The following is an 18,940-nucleotide window of genomic DNA, read 5'->3' as shown; positions in this document are numbered from 1 at the left end:
CTGTCATTCATATTCCTTGTCAGCTTGATTCATTTCATTTAACAGTACAGCGGATGATAGCAATCAGCTCAATGCAGCAGCCTTTTACGAGTGTTGCTGATTTGTTACATTACAGCGGATTTTTGCTATTGCACTTTACTTAGAGTTGAAATATTCTAATAAATGCAGTAGATGCTAATATTTTCCATAGCTCCATCTTGTCAGTAGACCTCAGGTAATTCACTGACTACAGAGTGTGAAGAAAGTGTCTGTACATCACACACTGCTTTTAACCAGAAAGGTGCAACTGTTAAAAAGACTGAGTGAAAAAAAGATTACACCTCAATCCTATTGTGAATAAAAAGTGATGAAAAGAAAAACAAAAATAGGCAACTATGTGTTTAACTTCCGGTTTTGGGTAGTTTTTGAGGTTTAGCTCTTATTTGTGCCAATTATAACCTTAATATTATTAAGGATCTGCACATCTGCAAGAGATGTGCAGTATTCAGGAGCTTCATGGTACTTATTAAAAAAATCATATTTAACTCAAAATGTGCTGATGAACTTTGCATGACTTCAATGATTAAAACCAGGTGTATTGATTGTTGAAACTACGCAAAGCTTTGTGGTGTGTAAGTAAACTCAGTAAAAACTCATTAACACTCACATGGGTGATGTTCCCTGTAGGATAACACTAAATTGTTGCCCTTGTTTGATTGTCATTCCAGGGGGGGAAAAGCTTAAATGAGTTAGACAATGAACAAGGAAATGTTGATTGTAATTTAGGATTAAGCAATATGCCCTAAAGATTAATAATCACAAATGATGACAGGAACTGCAGTAGAACAAGTTCTCAGCCAGCTATAAGCTATTTTTTTTTCCATTTAGCTAGACTTCATAAGGGTCATTTACACTGAATCTGTTATCAGTTGACACAATTTGACTATTTAAATTCTCAAATTTAAATAGTCAAATTTAAATGTTTTGTCTAGTTATTATGCTAAAAATGTGTGACTAAACTAGATATTTCCTTTCAGGCAGCTGAAGCTGAACATGTGTTTGAACACTGCCCCCAAATGGCCGTCTGGATGCCAACAGCACCTAAGATTTTGCTATGAATTACTTTTTTATGCTACACACAAGTGCTGAGCTTGTAGGGGGAAAAATGCTAAATATGTATTAGTCGGCACAATACACAATGTACAGAAAAGCATCACAAAAATGCTAATAAATCCTTATGCAGCATCTTGCAATGCCACTGTAAAACAGATTTTTTTTACTTAGCATGCTTGTCACTTTTGCAACATTACACAATTCATCTTTGGAAATTAAAATCAGAAAAGTTTGAAGAAACAACAATACGTATATGCTTTCTATGCAGTTATTCTGCATAGGTTGCTCTCTATATGGTTATCTTCACAGGCCTGCAGAAGCATCAGAAGCACCATGAATGAGTCTGAATAATGTTTAAAACACCACTGGAAAATACAGTTTACCCTGTTTACTATACAAAAAAACACTAGTGTCAGATCATCACTAGTGATTTTTGTATAGTAGACATAAAACTTCAGTGTCTGTATCTCAATCAGCTTTAAAGTGCAGAACACCATTTCAGCTTCTTCTTTTTTTTTCACAAATAAGGCTGAAGACCTGTTTTTTGTTTGCTTCAATTGATGGGCTACCAAAAATGTTGAAGATGCGATCTGAACAGATGAGGCGAGAAAAACGTAACTTTTTTACCTACACACAAAATGTGTGACACAACTGTCGCTTTTTAGAGTTTTTATTTGGTAATAAATTTGAAAACTATATATGTATCTGTAATCTGCTTTCAAAGTCTAAACACATTTTTTACTTCATAAAGCCCCAATAAAATATACTGAATGTAAATCACAAAGTGTGAAAAAGTCAAAGGAGAATTAATACTTTCGCAAGTTACAAACATGTATCAGACGGTCACAGAAATGTAAACAAACGAGTGACAGATAAAATGTATTAACCAATTTTTATTTACTTGTCCAGTGTTTTTGTTTTTCCCTCTATATAATCTTGTCCCCATGTTAGAACACAATGTTTGTTTGTTTTTTATTGTTTTATTTTTTGTTTTTTTTTTTGCTTTTCACGTCTTTACATATTTACATATTTAAACCGGTTTTACTGTTGGCAACATGTCACACTTATTTGTATACACAAACCATACACCATCTTCTACATGATAGTCCATCTTTATGGCTGAGGCATAACGTGACATGCTCAATAAATCTGGGATAAAGAGTCAGCAGATTCTCACACATATTCTACAAAATAAGTGTGAAGTACAAATAGTATAAGCTCAATTTAATTTTTCTACCCTGCCATACTTTCAAAGACAAATAAAGAAAAAAGACCCATAGAAAAAGAGTTGCTTGTAGGGAATGGGAGATCAGGGCAGGAACAGTGTGGGAAATGGAAAAAATAAACGAAATCAGAACATGTATGATAGATGGCTAAAATGTCAGAAAAAAACAGATCATCTTTAGATTTAAGGTACTTACAGGTTCATCTCAATAAATGGGAAAATCACTAAAATGTAAATGAATTTTAGCAATTCAAATCCCAAAAGTGAAACATACAGTGCACATGGACAGATATCAAACGGTTATTTCTTTTCAATGTAATGATTTGGTCTATAGCTAATAAAAATCTTAAAATTAGTTTCTCTTAAAATTTGCATATAAAGTAAGACTGATTTAAAAACAGTATATGTAAGGTTTCAACGTCTGTCTGGACTCATTTGGATGATAACTACATTGGTGAAGCGTGGTCTGGAGGCCATCAGAATGAGGCAATTCAGGAAGCCCAGGCTGCTTCCTGCTTTTACCTCGTCCGCATTGTCGGGTTCTGGCATTTCTCATTGTCCTCTTTACAATACTCCATAGATTCTCTAAAGGGTTAGATTAGAATTTGCAAAGTGATACTCTAATCATTAAAGTTGGTACTAATATTTTTAGCAGTGAGTAAAATTTATCAGCTTCTTAAAACAGATTGTCAGTAGAGGGAATCCTGAGGTCCCAAATGTTTTCTGGTAGATGGCAGGGTTGCTATTGAATCTCATGAAACAGACTAAAACAATACCAGCAGAAGACACATATCACTGACTGCCAAGGAACCTCGGAGCCTGTTCGCTCATCCAATGTACTCTAGGACCTTGATTTTCCAAATGAAATGTATTTCATGTCCTGGATATATTTGTATGTTGTGTGTGGTGGCTTTTAAAACACTGAACCAGGTTCAGTCCAGGTGTTTTGAATCTCCCCATAACTCTTAATTTGAGTTTGTTCCACAATATCCTGAAGGCCCTGGTTATCCATGTAACTTTACCTTTTTCTTCTAAAACAATTTTTCAATTTCTTTCCATTTCTGTGCTTGGCTGCTGCAATATTTACCATCCTTGTTAGAGTACAGTCAACTCTTTCATATTGTCACATAGGCCATAACAACTTTTCTGAGAAAAAAAAATGTAGTTCTATGTAATATTTTAACTTTCTTGGAATAGAATTTGATATTCTACAAGCTGTAAGCAAACTTAATCAAAACTAGAAAAATAATTCCATGATGACTTGCAGTTATGTAACTGAATTAACAAAATACATTTTTGATTATGTTTTTATTTATTGAGGTGCACATATATTTAGCTCGTCCTCACATGACAATGAACTGATTGAGTGCCTACAGTCAGACCTGTGTCAAAGCTTGTGTTTGGTTAAGTCTGGCTTTCAACAGAACTTGCATGTACCTGACTACTCTTAACTGTAAAAAAGTTTAACTACAAGTCATTTCATCATTACAAGTAGACAAAATGTGTGGAGGGGAAATGAGAACAATGCAAGTTGCAGATCAACTGCAAACAACAGCAAATAGGTATAAAACACACACCCACTGAGTTCAAACTTGATCTAGTCAAAGAAATCCAAGAAATAAATAATTTTATAATTTGGTAGAATTAAAATGGTATCTTTAGTTTTAAATGGTAAATGGCCACTCAAAATATTTGTTCATCACTCATTTAAAAAGGACTGACATTTTGAATGAAACACAGTTACTGTATTAAGTTCAAGGTAATACTGAAATTAAAAACAAATATAATAAGTTATGAAGTTGTTTACTTTGTAAAATATGGCTCACAGCCAGGGTAAATTATGTGCACGAAAAGAAATGAGAATTATCAGATTTGGAAAGACCTGGAAACACTCCAGCTTCTTACTCTGCCCGTAAGATTTGATCAAATAAAATTACAGAAGGTCAGCAACACAACTCTAACACACACAGCCAAAGGTGTCAGTTGTTTATACATTCTACATGTGCCCACTCATGTAGAAACACATTTTATTAGATAGACATTTCTATAAAATAACACTATGAGGCAGAAACAAAGGTCGCCTGCAGTTGACGTAAAAAAAAAAAAAAATAGAACAGTTTGAACATTAGGACAAGTAAGATGTAACATGGATGAGGAGACAAATTGTTTTTTGATTCACAATCTAGCCTACTGTTTTAATATGTACAGTTAAAAAAACACTAAATGTGAGCTTTAGTTGAGAACAAAAATATTGTATAAAATTCTCTTGCTTCGTTATGAAGCATGTATGAAATAAGACATCTTTTTTTTTTCATCTTAAAGCAGCACTGACATGGTGTGAGTCAGAGATACTACAGCTAAGAATGGTGACAGCAAGCACTATATTGAGCAGCAAGTCAGAGTTTAGGTCAGGAGAGTGGTCTCTTTTTGTTTGGTAACCCAGCATGTTAATCAACATGAAATCATAGAGTTTGAAAGAGAGGAGTGGATGTATTTTTGATTATAAAGCATATAATGAATAGAACTATTTTCATAAGACAAAGCTATTGATATTATTTTGCTCTAAAAGTGCGTTAAAATAATTACGTTTGCATTCACTGACATAAACTAAGTAGTTTATTGCACCAAATACCCCTGACCATTCCACTCCAAGCTTCTAAGGCCATTTCAACTATCATTTCATTCTTTACACTTTTTATGCTTTTGGGAACTCTAAATTTCTTTCAACATTCAGTTTTTTGCCACATTTATTGTTGATGTCAATCAAAACTTAAAAGCGTGAAGAAATAATGGGAAATAAAGCTGTCTAACTTAAAGGACACATGCATTATACTGTGGGATTCAAAGCTTTCTTCTGCTTGACCATGCAAACTGACACGCTAAAAAAAAAAAAAAAAAAAACAATGTCTGGTTTGGGTCAAAAACAAAACCCAAAACAAAACAAAACACACAATCATTACAATAATCCAGCCCTGAAGAAGATCCAGAATTCTGTGATTTGCAGGATTTTAAACTCCAGCCTTGTGAAATCATCCAGGGGGTTTGGGAAAGAAAGAAAGAAAAATCAATCCCACTGTTTTTACCAGCAGAAAATCCATAAAAATAGCACAAACAAAAAGGAACTGAAAAAATAGCGTTATGGCCATCAAAGAATTGGCATCAATTAAACTCTGCACTGTAAAACCTATGCTTTTTTATTTTTTTTTAGTTTGTGGTTAAAAAAAAGTCTTACTGAAAGACACAACTGTAAAGGGTTGTGGACTGCTTCAGCCCATATTCAGTCAGTTTTTCTTATCACATCTCAAACATTCCAACCAAACACTCTTTTAGTCTTGTTAGCAGAGTCACAAATCAGGTTTTTAAACAAGTGAACCTGCTCTGCTTTGGGCGGGCACCATGACCGGCACTGCCCCCATCCGCTCCAGCGTCGCCTGGCTAACAGCATAAGAGTGCGTGTGGTGCCCGTGTGTGGATGTCACCACTGGTTTGAGGCTTACGGTGCCGTTGCTGCGCACCATGGCGGGTGGGGATGGGGCAGAGTTTGTTGTGACAACTAGAGTCTTGGGTGGCGAGAGCATGTGGCCGCCATTGGCAAAAGATGTTGTTGTGGTAGTTGCCGTGGTGGGTGGTGGGTGGCGGGATAGAGGGGTGGAGCCTGGAGCTGTGACCGCCGTTTCACGGACCTGTGTAGCATTCTGAGGTTGTCCGTGACTGTGGGCTCCGTGGGATCCATGTACAGCAGCAGTTGGAGCAGCTGTAAAGGTCTGACGAGTGTCTCCATTGTAGCGCGTGTAGGAGTTGGTGTCATAGTTGGTTTTAGGGTTGTGCCAGTAGCGACTGTTGTACGTGTTTGTAGAAGTCAGTGTGTCGTTCTCTGAGGAAGAGGCATCTGCATGGAAAGCCTTTACTGATGATGACCGCTTAGGAGGTAAATCATCTTCTCTGTTGAGAGGAAATAAATAAGCATGCTCATCAAGTTGGGATACCATCTACATTTACAAAAAAAAATAAATAAATCCATGTATTTACCAGAGAACTTGATTCATTTAATTTGCATTTTCTTTTTAAAAAGAAACAGAACCAAACTCCTTAAAACTAGCTGCGGTTTTCCAAGACAGTAACAGAAAATCCAATTTAATAAATGCTTTAGTAATTCTAAAAAATATTACTTTTCACATTCAGTCATTGTACTAAAATAAATAGTTTTTGTTAAAATACAACTGTAAAAACATCAAAACGCCAATAAAGATAAACTTTAAAAGACAATATTGGTTCTTGACTATTTCTTCCATTTACCTAAATTGGGGCCAACACACATTTAGGATTAAATACATTTGTTTATTCTAAGGAGCTGCAGCGAAGGAACCTTAGTCTAGCTGAGCTCAGAATGAGGCAGATGTGTCCAGAGACAGATAAAACTCCTGAAATCTGAATTATCTACCAAATTATTCTGAGAATAATTACAGTTGGAAACTGCAGCTCCTGGTAAACAACTGACAGAGATTTACGCATGGCCTGAAAAGAAAAATTAGCCTGTAATGATGAAATAAGTTGCTGCTCGGAGATTCAATAAAAGGTGAGCGCCCCGAACCTGAAATCCAATTTACTGACTTGGGTTTATTGAGAAAAGGCTTTGTGATGTCTGTGTGAACACAGAGTATGCTCATCTGCAAGAGCATGACATCCGCAATTTCTCTCTCTCTTTTTTTTAGATAAGCCTAAGGATACAATTGTCTGAAACAAAACCTGTATGACTACAACAGATACCTGAAAAAAATATTTGTCAAGAACAAGGCAAACATTTTGACTTTGAAAATACTTATGTTTTTGCTAAAATTAAGACAAATGAGATTCTTCAAGTCATCCTATCTCTACAAGGAAGACATAAACAAGTTCTTCCAATAATTGCATTAAATTTTTCCTAAATCTACTTTAACCAATATAAATGCAAATAGTAGTGAATAAATCTGAACCAAACCTGATCTCGTTAGGAATTTCCTCTTCCTCATATTTGTTCTTGTTCTTCCAGTAAAACAGTGTAACCACAACTAGTAGTGAACAGATGATGACAGCAAGGATTCCTGTAGCAATGGTTCCTGCAATCAGACCTACACTCTGAGGCTGGGCTGCAGGGTAAAGAGACAAACAGGAGGAGAGACTCTGAAGTATAAGGGTAAACCGATACTAAACATATTAGTGTTTTGACTCAAAATGAAATGTTCTAAAATTACAATAAATGCGCTAATCTACACACATAGATGGTATTCAGTCTCATCTAATCAATACTTTGTTAAAGCCAACTTCTGATGCAGCTTCCATAAACACAGATCTTTACACTAATATTTTCCCCATTTCTTTGAAAAGTAGCTTTTGATATTGCACAAAAAGTCCCAAAAGAAGGCTTGAATTTTGACCGAGTTATTTGATCACATGAATATGCTTTGATCTAAACCAAATGTAGCGCTCGCTGTCCAAATAAATAACAACAAAGGTCAAAGAAATATGACAAAAGTAGCCAAAAAAAGAAAGACTGACAGATCCTATAGAACTGGTTCCCTATGACCCATAGCAGCCTTTGCTTTGTTGGTGTCAAAAGTGTCGAGTGCTGATGTATGCAAGATGTTCTGTCTGGTGTTCTTTTTAGCTTACAATGCAAATCTGTATTTGTCTGATCTGACATGTGTCACTCAAAGTGATATGTGACTCTATTCCCAATTGTCATTGCTGTCCTATCTGACATATCACGTCAACTCATGAAAATATGAGTTTACTTACTGAATACATTAGATTCCATATATAAAAGTATAGCAGTGCTTTAAAAAGAGCGTTATTAGGAAATTGGTCATATTTTAAAATCTTTACTCTTTTCACAACGGCAATAGTTTCTGTTTGATGCTACATTCAGTTTACTTACGTGCCACAACCTCCAGATTTAGCACACATGTGCTCTTGCCAATGGCATTGCTGGAAGTGCACTGGTAAAACCCTGAGGTGCTTGTGCTGATATTTCTCAAGGTGACAGTGCCCTGCATCTGGTCTGAAGGGACATACAGAGAGCCACAATGTTATTAAAGTGATTGCAACAAGAAACACCCTTTTCTGTTAACATATAGTTATTCATTCAAACTAAGTGTACTACTTTACATGCAAAATACTGGAATGTTACACTGACAACCTTTAGAGGGAGCCATTTACCTGGTAATACAAAATGTGAATCATGCTGTGCAGCTAAACGGTAAGATTCCTGGTTCTGCGTGACAAATGATGAATGGTTTGATGCGCATGATAAGAGTCACACATCTGTACACTACTGGAATTATTTACTATGTGGGATTAGCATCCTAATGTTCATCATGACATTTATGTTTTACAGTTACCCCACAATGCCTCAAAGTGTGAAGAATCTCATTTTAAATTAAGTGAGACGTACAAAGTAAGAACCTACAAAAAGGAAACACACTTTGAAGCTTAGTGCCAGTCAGAGGTTTCCATACATTTTCTACATGATTTCTGTAAGCATCAAGTTCTGGCCTCCTTCTGGCTGAATTTTTGATCACTATCCAAAATGGTAGCGCTTATTTAATTTGGTCATCTTCCTGCTGGGTGAGGTTAAGGCCGAGCAGAAAAATATATACATTACAGAATCACATTTATTGTGCAGCCGAATCACTTGTTGCAAACAAGATCCTCAGGATGTTGGTGTCCTCGCCCTGCTTAGCCTTTGTTTAATTTTGACAGCTGTCTGCATGAGACAATCCAGTTTCACAAAATATTTGAGTATTTAATTTAATAGTTACTTGTTATACAATAGACGGAAAAGGAAAAGATCTAATTCATCTGACATTATATTAAGAAAATAGGTAATGTTTTGTTTTGTTTGTTCAAAAATGGTTTCATTCTCGTGACCTAGGAAAATTACTGTTATTACTTTATTGTGACAGTAGTCTGCTTTCTGGGTTTGATTGCAAGTCCAGAAGACCTCCACTAACTAGTAGCGTACAGGCATGTGCATCTTTTTTTTCTGGAATACATACTTGGAAAAGCAAGGAGAGTCCACTGTACTTGTTCTAACTGATGCTGAAAACCACCCAAATAACACTTTTTTCAAGGTAAGTGTTGGCAGAGATGGTAGTCAGCATGAAGTACGAAAGCAAACACACATATTCCAGCACAAATTCACTTGTGGAAATCAATCAATCAACCCATCAATCCATTCATTCATCCAAACATCCATCCATTCATCCTCCTTCAGCAGGATAAGAGGTGCAGTTTGGGCCCGGTACAGATAACAGGTGGCACTGATGAAGGGTCTGGGTTCTGGTCAGAGCTCCTCTGCGTGTGTGAAATTTACCAGCAAAGGTGGGGCAAAGGGGAACTCCGACGGCCAGCTTGTTTGTAATACCTTGCATGGCGTTGTGTGGTAGCTTGGGCAGCGCATCAAGCTTCTCCCAGGAGTAAGATGGCGTGGGAATGCCTTCCTCTGAACTGCAGAACAGCATGATGTCGCTGCCTACATCCAGCGTTCCCTGGATTCGACATGCTGGCACTGAGGGGGGCACTAGCAGATGGGAAGAGTGGGTGGTGTCGCGTTAACCACTTAACAAAGCAAAAATAATGTTTGTTTTTTTCGCATTGCTCATTGCAGAGGAAATTGCATCGTGAAAAAAAGCTGAAGAATCTCATTAAACAAAGATGGTTTATGGCTGCTGTTCTGCAATCATTTTATGAGTGGAACAGATTTAACCCACTATTCAGAAATATAGGAGAGAGTTCTCGCATTTAGCTTTAAATAGACATGCTGGTGTGATGTGAAGTTAGTTACCCAACACCGTGAGCCCAATGACTCCAATGTTACGACCTCCTCCATCGGGAAAGTTGTTCACCAGGCACTGGTATGTCCCAGTGTCAGACAACTGGGTGTTGTTGATGAAGATGGAGGCACTTGTGCTTGGCATGGTGGCCACAAAGCCCACACGACCCTTGAGGTGGTTAGGTAGGGTGAACACCTGGCCATTCTGGTAAATTATCACCTGTGTTGGGAATTCAAAGTGACAGAATGGAACAGCCAAAAGATGTCGAAATAAAAAAAACAGGGAGTGGATGGAAGAATGGAAAACATGTTGGACATTGGTGGATATGGAAAGGGAAAGAAAAAAGAACAATTTGTCAACGTTTTGTGGATTTTTATACAGTAAAAAAAGACTTGGGGCAGTGTGGTCAAAAAATATTCACATTCAGATTTCTGTTTTTGCCTTGAAGTCACATCTAAATGTTTTAGATTATTAAACAAATGTAGAATCAGACAAAGATAATTTTATTATAATTATATTTTCACAGAGTCACATTGGTTTGAAAAGTATTTTCACTTAATTCACCAAATTAACATTATTTGTCTAACTTTAATTTGTACTTGATTATAAATACTTAAGTGTGACAGAAAAGCAAAAAAAGAAAATATATCTGCAAAGGGGAAATACAAACCAATGTCACAGGAATAAAAGTGGGTGTTTTAAGAGGCACAAGAATCCTGTGAAAGTTGTTTTCTACACATTTTTTGAATTGATTCATTACATGTCTCTCACACTAGAGGGGGATGTATTTCTATAGTGAGGATGAAAGCAGAAAGCACACAGACTAAATAAGCCTTCAGAATTGACTTACTTCTCTACAACAAGCAAGCAAACGGACCAACTAAAAACCTTTTATTTGTCAGTGGTCTTTTTCTGGCTTACATGATTGACTTTGGGGGAAAGGGAATGCACTAAAAGTAGGCTTTCACAATACTGTAAGGCTCTTCAGATGAAAGCATTCCCTAAATGGACTGCATAATTGAAAACATTTTATTTTGGAAACATCCAAACTACAAAGATGATGATTTTAAGAGTAGAAGTAACAGACGTTTCCTGGACAAGAGATGAAATCCAAGGAGAAATTCCTACAAAACCTTATCCTGGAAAGCCAAGCCTTTTTTCTAATAGTGGTCATAGTGCCAATGCACTACACCAGCTAAGACTGCAGACTTTCAGGTGGAGTTAAGCGTCCCTCTGCTCCAAACCTGAAGAACGGTGAACAATCACCAAAAGCCTCAAGATTAGGTTCAAACTGATCACTTGTGAGACCGGACAACATGAGACTGGAGTGCAGCTCTCAACCTCAGCTGGGCTCACACAAAAGATGAAGGACCCCCACAAATGCTTATGCGCAGAACCGTGACAGCCGCGCACACGCTGCCTTACATGAGACACAAGAGCGTACACATGGAGGGGAAAATCAGAGGGGCTATTCACTTTGCTGAAAAGACTCCTCATTGAACTGTTCAAAGACCCAGCCAGGAAACAACCAGCACCAATATGTTCCTGCGTGAACGTTCATGAGCGTGTGTGTTAGCAGTATAGCGATAGTTCTGATGAAAGTGTGGGTGTGTGTATGTGACTGTGTCCTCCACCGCTGCCTAACGATTGTAAATTGCATGGCTGCAATTTCCTGAGTGCTGCGCGCTCGCTTTGTCCTCTTATGTGCAGATGAATAGGCAGCTCCTCCGCTGTGATGAGAGCCTGTAACTGCATCTCTTTCTGCTCATGTGTTTCGGTGGAGATTCATTTACTAACAAGAAGTGCATCCCTATTGGGTTGCTGGTGTGATGTGTCTGCCACAGTAATAATATTCCTTTATCTAGTTATTGTGTGATTCTTTTTATTGTATGTCACTGGACTATTTTCCCATCTTTTCAGAGGTTTCTGCTTCCTGTTTTTTTTTTTTTTCTTCTTCTTTGGTACCCACTCTGAGGAATGACTTGTAGTGTTGCTTGTCTCTGATGGCCTCACAATATAATCTGGACTGAGTGTGATCACTCATTTGGCCTCACATGCCACATTATGCCTTTATGTGTTAACTGATCTGATGAGATCATCTTTTAATGTGCCATATTTAACCCATTTATCTACTTTTTGTCTGTCTGATGAGTTGATCCTGTCTGCTCTAAATGTATGTATAAGCCACCTCATTCGATCGCGTGACCTGGTTGGCTTTGTGGCACTTCGCTGACAGAAAAGAGGCCATGGCCGCCGTTCAGATGGCAGGCAGCCCTAAGAACTCTAGCTGGACTAGCTGGATGCCCCACTGCTGGCCCAGCGGTAAACCCCTGTTTCATCCTTTCTCTCAGAAAAATCCTGCACATAGACGCAGGACGAGCATCTGTGCTCGTTGCCCTACTTCACAAGTTTTCCCTTGCCTCTGCGACCCACAACTGGAAACACAAACAAAAATCCTTCAAATATTCTCTGTCACTGTACCAATTGCATGATCATATCCTTCTTCCAACCGACCCCATAAGGAGACATGAAGAATCCTGCCATGTTCTCAGTAAAGCCTGAATAAATCTCTGTCCCCCACCCCCTTTCCCCCATGGCTCCTTTAATTTACTGACTACACACTGCTATCTCCTTCTATCTCATGAAACATCCTGAACAATATGGAGTCATGTACCCAATGATTACCATCCCACTGTTTTTCCAAAGCATCGTTGGTACAGATGCCGTTTGATTTGCAGTCCATGCACAACTTCATTCAGTAAGGATTAGGAATAAATTGTACACTTTTTATTTCAATGCATGTTTAGAGATAATAGAGATAGGGAGAACCAGGTTGAATCAATGATCTGGGATCGTGTAGGGATTTTAAGTTTTGACCCCTATGAAAATAACTTAAGATCTCCATTAAAAATACAAATCACGCCAATCCAACAGAAAACAGTCACAAATCCTGCATGCATTTTTTTCCCCCTCATTGATAAAAAGCATGAACAATTACAATCTCAGTGAGATCCAATGATAATATTGAGGCTGAAAATTAGCTTATCTGGTTCAGAAGGTATGCCCACAAAGAGAAGCTGAATCAATGGTCTGTAACTGCTTGTTTTGCTTCTTCTAGTCATAATACATTTTTGTGTATGTTTATAACTTAAAATAAAGCATTGTAATTCTTACAAAAGAGAATAAAAGGGGTCTTTGTTCAATTTCTTCGACTGAAGAAATAAAACTTTCTTTCTCCATGTTCTGAGGTCAAGGGAATGGATCATCTATTTAATTCACCCTAATGCAGATTTGTTGGGATCAATGTGGTTATCCAAAAGACCACGGTAAATTCCCAGAAACAGATAAACATAATTTCTGCATCAAGGATTCCCACTGACCAGAATTTCACTAGAGATAAATTTCATGGATAAACATTAACTTACTCGTAGCTAAATCAAGAAACACAGAAATTTGGACAATGACACTGAAAAGGCCATAATAAATTAGAGAGACAAAAACTGCTTCAAAATTTCTGTCCGAGACACCAAAATCCATTTAAACTTTCACTATTTCATCTATTTCCGTTAACGAAACAGAAAATGTCAGTTCCTGTCTTAGTCTTTTTAATTGTATGAGTTCAACACAGCAGCTCTGATACACAATAGCAAATATGGCTATTTCTTCAAAGTCTTTGTTCTGCTTTGCTTGCACAATCCACAATGCCACAATCCACTCAGCTTGCATGGAGCATATAAAAGAGTACTGTGATGTGAAGGTAAGCACTTCATAGAAACACAGAGACTTTCTAAGGAAAGTTGTACCATGGAAACCAATTTTAGATCCTAAATGATTCAGCTCCCATTTGTCACCTAAAGTTTCTCTTTTATAGCCGACACAACTTCTGCAGACTTTCTTTCCACCCTTGTCAGATGTACAACATCAGCACAATATGTTGCATGTGCACAGACAGGGCTTTTTTATTACAGTTGTGTCATTTGTCACACCATTCAGCTTTGTAGTTTTCAAGATTTTCTGAAATGGCAATGTATTTGCAGGGTTAGAAGAGGAAAACATGGTCAAAATGTCAGATGATTTTAAGTTTTTGTCAGACATTTGTTATATTTTTTTTAAGTTTTAGACTTGAAGAGGGCTCCATGTGAAGTTCCTCTTCCTAAATCTCGAACAGTCTAAACCTAAGCCTTGCATTGGTTGTATCCTGTTTATCTGGTCTGATTAACTGACAGGCTGAGCGGTGGATTACAACGTGCTGGCATGTGAATCTGTGGAGTGTACCTGTGTTTGGGTGTTTGAATGTTTGTGTGTTGTTTCTGTTTGTAATCTGTCCATCGTTCTGTTGCTGCACTGTGATCAAATGTCCTGACCTCTTTCCCCTGAAAAGCCAGGTGATAGATAATCCAGATAAACCCTACTATCCAAATACACATGCACAGCTAAAATTATTGTTAGTTCTTGTCCTTCACAAATATGCAAATCACTTGAGATTTTTCCACAATTTATCATTTCATAATGACTGACTGCAGTGTATTTTGTTTGTATTTTAAGTGATAGACTAACACAAAATTTTGTGAATTGTGAAGAACCAGGCAACAATATGATTTGGACACCTTTTTTATTAAAGAATTCTGAAAATCTATTTGAATTCAAAGATCACAAATCATCCCTCTGAAAAAAACACATTATCCTGCAATTACAGCTTGTAGGTTTTGAAGTTTATCTCTGCCAGATTATAGCAGAATAGCTTAACTCAATTTGACTCTATGCCAATGTTTGTGAACATACATTTTGAAGTCTTGCCAAAGATTTGCAATTGATGATTAGCCTGGACGTTGACACTGCCATACTAGCACACAAGCATGCTTTCATCAAAAACAACCTGAAAAATCTGTATATGAACTATTTATCTGCAAGCAAAATAGAGACACAAAGCAGATACTGTGAAATTAGTATTAGTTATTTTAATTATGATTTCCTTTTCAACGAGAAAAAACATAATTTTCATATTTGTCACTATGTATGACAGCATGCAACATTTGAAAGCACAGAAGTCAAATCAGCAGAAATCAATGCTTCAAATTATCTCACAAATACAACAGTCTTCAAGTTAGTCTTCAAAGTTTAAAACAATCACAGTGGAATGGACTCATGGTGAACCTCATAGTTTATGGAGCTGATGTGGAAAGGATAAATATGACATGAGTGCAGGAGGTGTATCAAAGTTACTCAGGATTTCTTTGATCTTATAAAATACTAATTTCAATGTGCTGTCATTTGAAATGTCACAATGCAATTTCATTAAGGAGATAAATTAGACGAACAAAGCCATGTCTGCCATTTTAAGGAAATAAAGGCATCGCCTGAAATGCAAAATAGATAAAACGTATGAAATAACATTTTTGATCACATTTTAGCTTTTTGTGTTTTACAGTAATGGTGAGTCATTTACAACAGATGCCATGTTCAGGTCTATCTGAACATGGCACTCATGTTTAAGCATGCAGAGCCCTGAGTATACTTGCTAAAGTGCAAATGCGGCTTGTGCAAGAGTTCTGTTCAGTAATTGTTAATGGCTTTTAGCATCAACTATAATCAGTCAAGACACTTTCTCTACTTTCAAAATGACCTTGTACTTGTACTCTTCAGTTCTGTCACCTCACATGGCACTTTTATTTCATCACACACATTTAAGTCTGCTCATATATTTCATGCAGACACCAAATGTTTTCTTTTTTTAATGTGTGATTGCACAGACTGGATGCCCCGTTATATGTGTGAGTGTGCATGTAAAAGGTACACACTATCTATGTAATCGTTTTCCTTACCGTATGTGATAAAATCAGGCAGAAGAATTGCTGCTTTAGCTCAGTTAGGATTACCAAAGCAATTTGTTTGGCTAAAGTCCAGGAAAATTATAAAGAAACTTTATAATTTCTTGTCACAAACTTAAAAGTTAAAGGTTAAAAGTTTATCTATTTCAAGAAAAAAAATAATTTGGGAAAATCCAGATGACAACATAGTTGTTTTCTAAGCTTGAGGTTGGTCAATTCCCAACATTTGAGTCAAATGAAGGCCCACCCTTCAGTGTATTTCAAAGCCAGTGATTTGAAGTCCAGTGTAATGACAGCTGCTATGAAAGTAGCTACCTGCAGGGGGCACTCTGCGATCAGAATGAATAGAAAAAACTCAACGGAATAGGTTCTGAAATGAACAGCTAGCTAAAGCTAGCATGAATAGATTTTTTAAAATATTTTATTCTTAGAAGAACAAGAACATAACAAAAGGAGGCACAGCCTGACCTGTCATCATGTCAAGTAAGATGGTAACAATGAGAAAAGAAAAGAAAAGTCAATTTGTCGATTTGACTATTTTTGAAACTGGCTTTCTGCATTATTTATTTAAACTATTTTAAGGTTAAAATTGCTTGCTTAATTGGAAAGAAAAAGACAGGACCCAACTTTTCAGCCAGACAGTATGTGATTTAAAAGGTTTATTGTAAAGCTTGTCCATATGAAACAGGGAATATCGGTAGGGAATATGATCTTGATATGTCAATTGTATCAATCATGTTCTGGGAACAGAACAATCTGTATCAACTGACCACAAGTTTAGTCAGTATGGCCAGGATGTCTTTTCTGTGTTTTTTTTTTAAACAAAAATTTGCTTAGGGTGAGTATATGAGCATCTCCAGTGGTTTTGGACCAGCAGTCTGCTCAAAGCAATTGAGTATATGTGTGTGTATATATGAATATGTCAGTATTTTCGTGTGTGTGTGTGTGTGTGTTTGTGTCTGTGCAGTGAGAACAGCTGCGTTACAGAGCCTGTCGTGGGCGTGAGTTAATTAGTGCAGAAGATGATTGTGTTATTTGGGCGGCCGACCAGCACCGGGGTTCAAAGTGAAGGGAGGCAGGTGAGCTTGTACGGCCTGCAGCTGCATGTTAAACAACTCAAATGGAATCAGAGTAAGACCCGCGAGGGGGAGGAAACACTGAGTGAGAGAGAAACAAGTCAGCAAAGGTGAGAAAAGCAAAATACTAAGAAGAGCCTTTGGAGGGGAGTGGAGAGGAGGATGAGATACCGAATTAGAAATAATACATGCAACTACTCCTGACCAGGTGCAAAATATATTTAAAAAAAGCAAAAAAAGTGTTTAACTATGCTTAATTTATAGTTACACAGACATATGGTTCACAAGGACCTGTGCCAACTTCAGGGTAACTATTTCTATCAACAGTCTCTGGGATTAAAAATAATTAAGAAATACAATTTTCAGAAAAGTTAATATGTTTTCTAAATTGTCATAAACCCTTTTATAAATTATTTTGGAAAATGTCCCCTGACTTATGTTCCATTTAGAAAACCTGGAAACTTTTCTTACAAACTTTTCTTAATGAAGCTAAACAATGAGTACTGTAACTAAGGCCGTCAGATGCACCGAAAAGAGAAGTATTGTGTTTGTTTCATCAATGTCCATTAGTTCCATTTTTAAGCACAATTCACATTATGGGTTTCTGACATACTGGCTGTATTCAAAAATGCTGTTGCCTATTGGAACTGTGATTACTCTAGTAACGAACAGCAAGCAGCAAATGCAGGTGGTCATGACAAAGCCAAGGACATAATAGTCAAGTGGAACAGAGTGTCCTGGTCAAATGTAACTTTTTGCAAAATGCTATATATATCAGGGAACTAACACTAAACCCACCATCTTGTCTAAGATGCCTGGTGGTGGCAGTATCATATTTTGAAGAAAGCCTGTTACAGCCTGAAAAGACTTGATATTGGGGCAGAGGTTGACCTGCAGAAAAGAATCCTAGCCATTCATCTACACTTTAAAAGTTTATGTCAATAGTCAAAACAAAGTTCATACCTAGAAAAGAATGATTTATATCAAAGCATTAGAATCCCTGACAGCCAAAGGCACTGTCCAGTGAACAAGAGGAAACTCAGGGGCACTCAATGCAAATTTATGCAACAATTTCTAGATCGTGTTTGATGAAAAGCTTTGAAAACCATGTATTATTTTTCTTGCACATTACCATTTTGCAATTTTGTTTAGGTTGGTATATTACGTAAAACCTTTGTGAGGTTTTTGGTTGCAAGATGAACATTTTGAAAAAGTCTAAGGTTTATTTGTATTTTTTTTTCAGGTGCTTTTGCACAAGTTGGACCATTTGCTGTATTCTTTGTTGCTCTGCTCCCATTTTCTGTTGAGACTGTTGCATCATGCAGTTTGACAGTAGTTCAGTGGACACAATAAATGTTTTCCCTTTCTACAGTGTGTCACAAATGTACAGATATACAGAAAAAAACAGTGTTGTTTTTCGCCAGTTGGACCAAAAGGTGGAGAGCTTTGAATACAGCCAAGGCTTTGTCCTGATCGTCACCATAACCTAAATAATGTTGGAAGTTCGGATCCAAATTTTATGACTCGAATTGTATACAATCAAAGCATCTGGGAAGGGGATAAGAAGTCTCTATATCATGTCTGATAACCCAAACGTTCTCTTTGCGCTGGATCTGTGCAAACATAAAAACAAATCAAGTCTTGTATACCTGCTTCGACTGCAACGTTGAGGGAGAAATAACAATGATCATCCGCATGATACATATGTGATAATATTAGATTAAGGAACAACTTAAAAGTCTGCATTTCTCTTTACAATGCACTGCTGCACAGATGGGTAGATTGGTATTACACCTGTCATGGCAAAACTACATATATAGGATTGTGACCGCTATGTTCAAACGTTAACATTTTACAATCTAATACTTTTTTAAGTCTGACCTTTTGATACAAACACACTAAAAGGCT

The 18,940-nt window shown here is 37.1% G+C and overlaps 1 protein-coding gene across 3 annotated transcripts in view; it reads right to left on the bottom strand.

Annotated features, from left to right (window-relative positions):
• Window positions 1-1,965: 1,965 nt before the first annotated feature.
• igsf11 (immunoglobulin superfamily member 11) overlaps window positions 1,966-18,940 on the bottom strand; it is a 102,989-nt gene continuing 86,014 nt past the window's right edge. For 2 of the 3 annotated variants that reach the window (XM_055028526.1, XM_055028527.1), the window contains 5 exons: window positions 10,140-10,347; window positions 9,720-9,875; window positions 8,232-8,354; window positions 7,296-7,443; window positions 1,966-6,259 (listed from right to left, as the gene is read on the bottom strand). In XM_055028526.1, the coding sequence (XP_054884501.1) occupies window positions 5,677-6,259; window positions 7,296-7,443; window positions 8,232-8,354; window positions 9,720-9,875; window positions 10,140-10,347 (1,218 nt within the window). In that variant the 3' untranslated portion in view covers window positions 1,966-5,676. Of the gene's footprint in view, window positions 6,260-7,295; window positions 7,444-8,231; window positions 8,355-9,668; window positions 9,876-10,139; window positions 10,348-18,940 lie in introns of all 3 variants that reach the window. The other variant, XM_055028525.1, reaches the window with a different exon arrangement.

The sequence above is a fragment of the Poeciliopsis prolifica genome, unplaced genomic scaffold (genome assembly GCF_027474105.1).
Source record: "Poeciliopsis prolifica strain line A6 unplaced genomic scaffold, Auburn_PproV2 SCAFFOLD004, whole genome shotgun sequence".
Lineage (NCBI taxonomy): Eukaryota > Metazoa > Chordata > Actinopteri > Cyprinodontiformes > Poeciliidae > Poeciliopsis > Poeciliopsis prolifica.
This window is presented reverse-complemented; position numbering and strand designations above follow the sequence as displayed.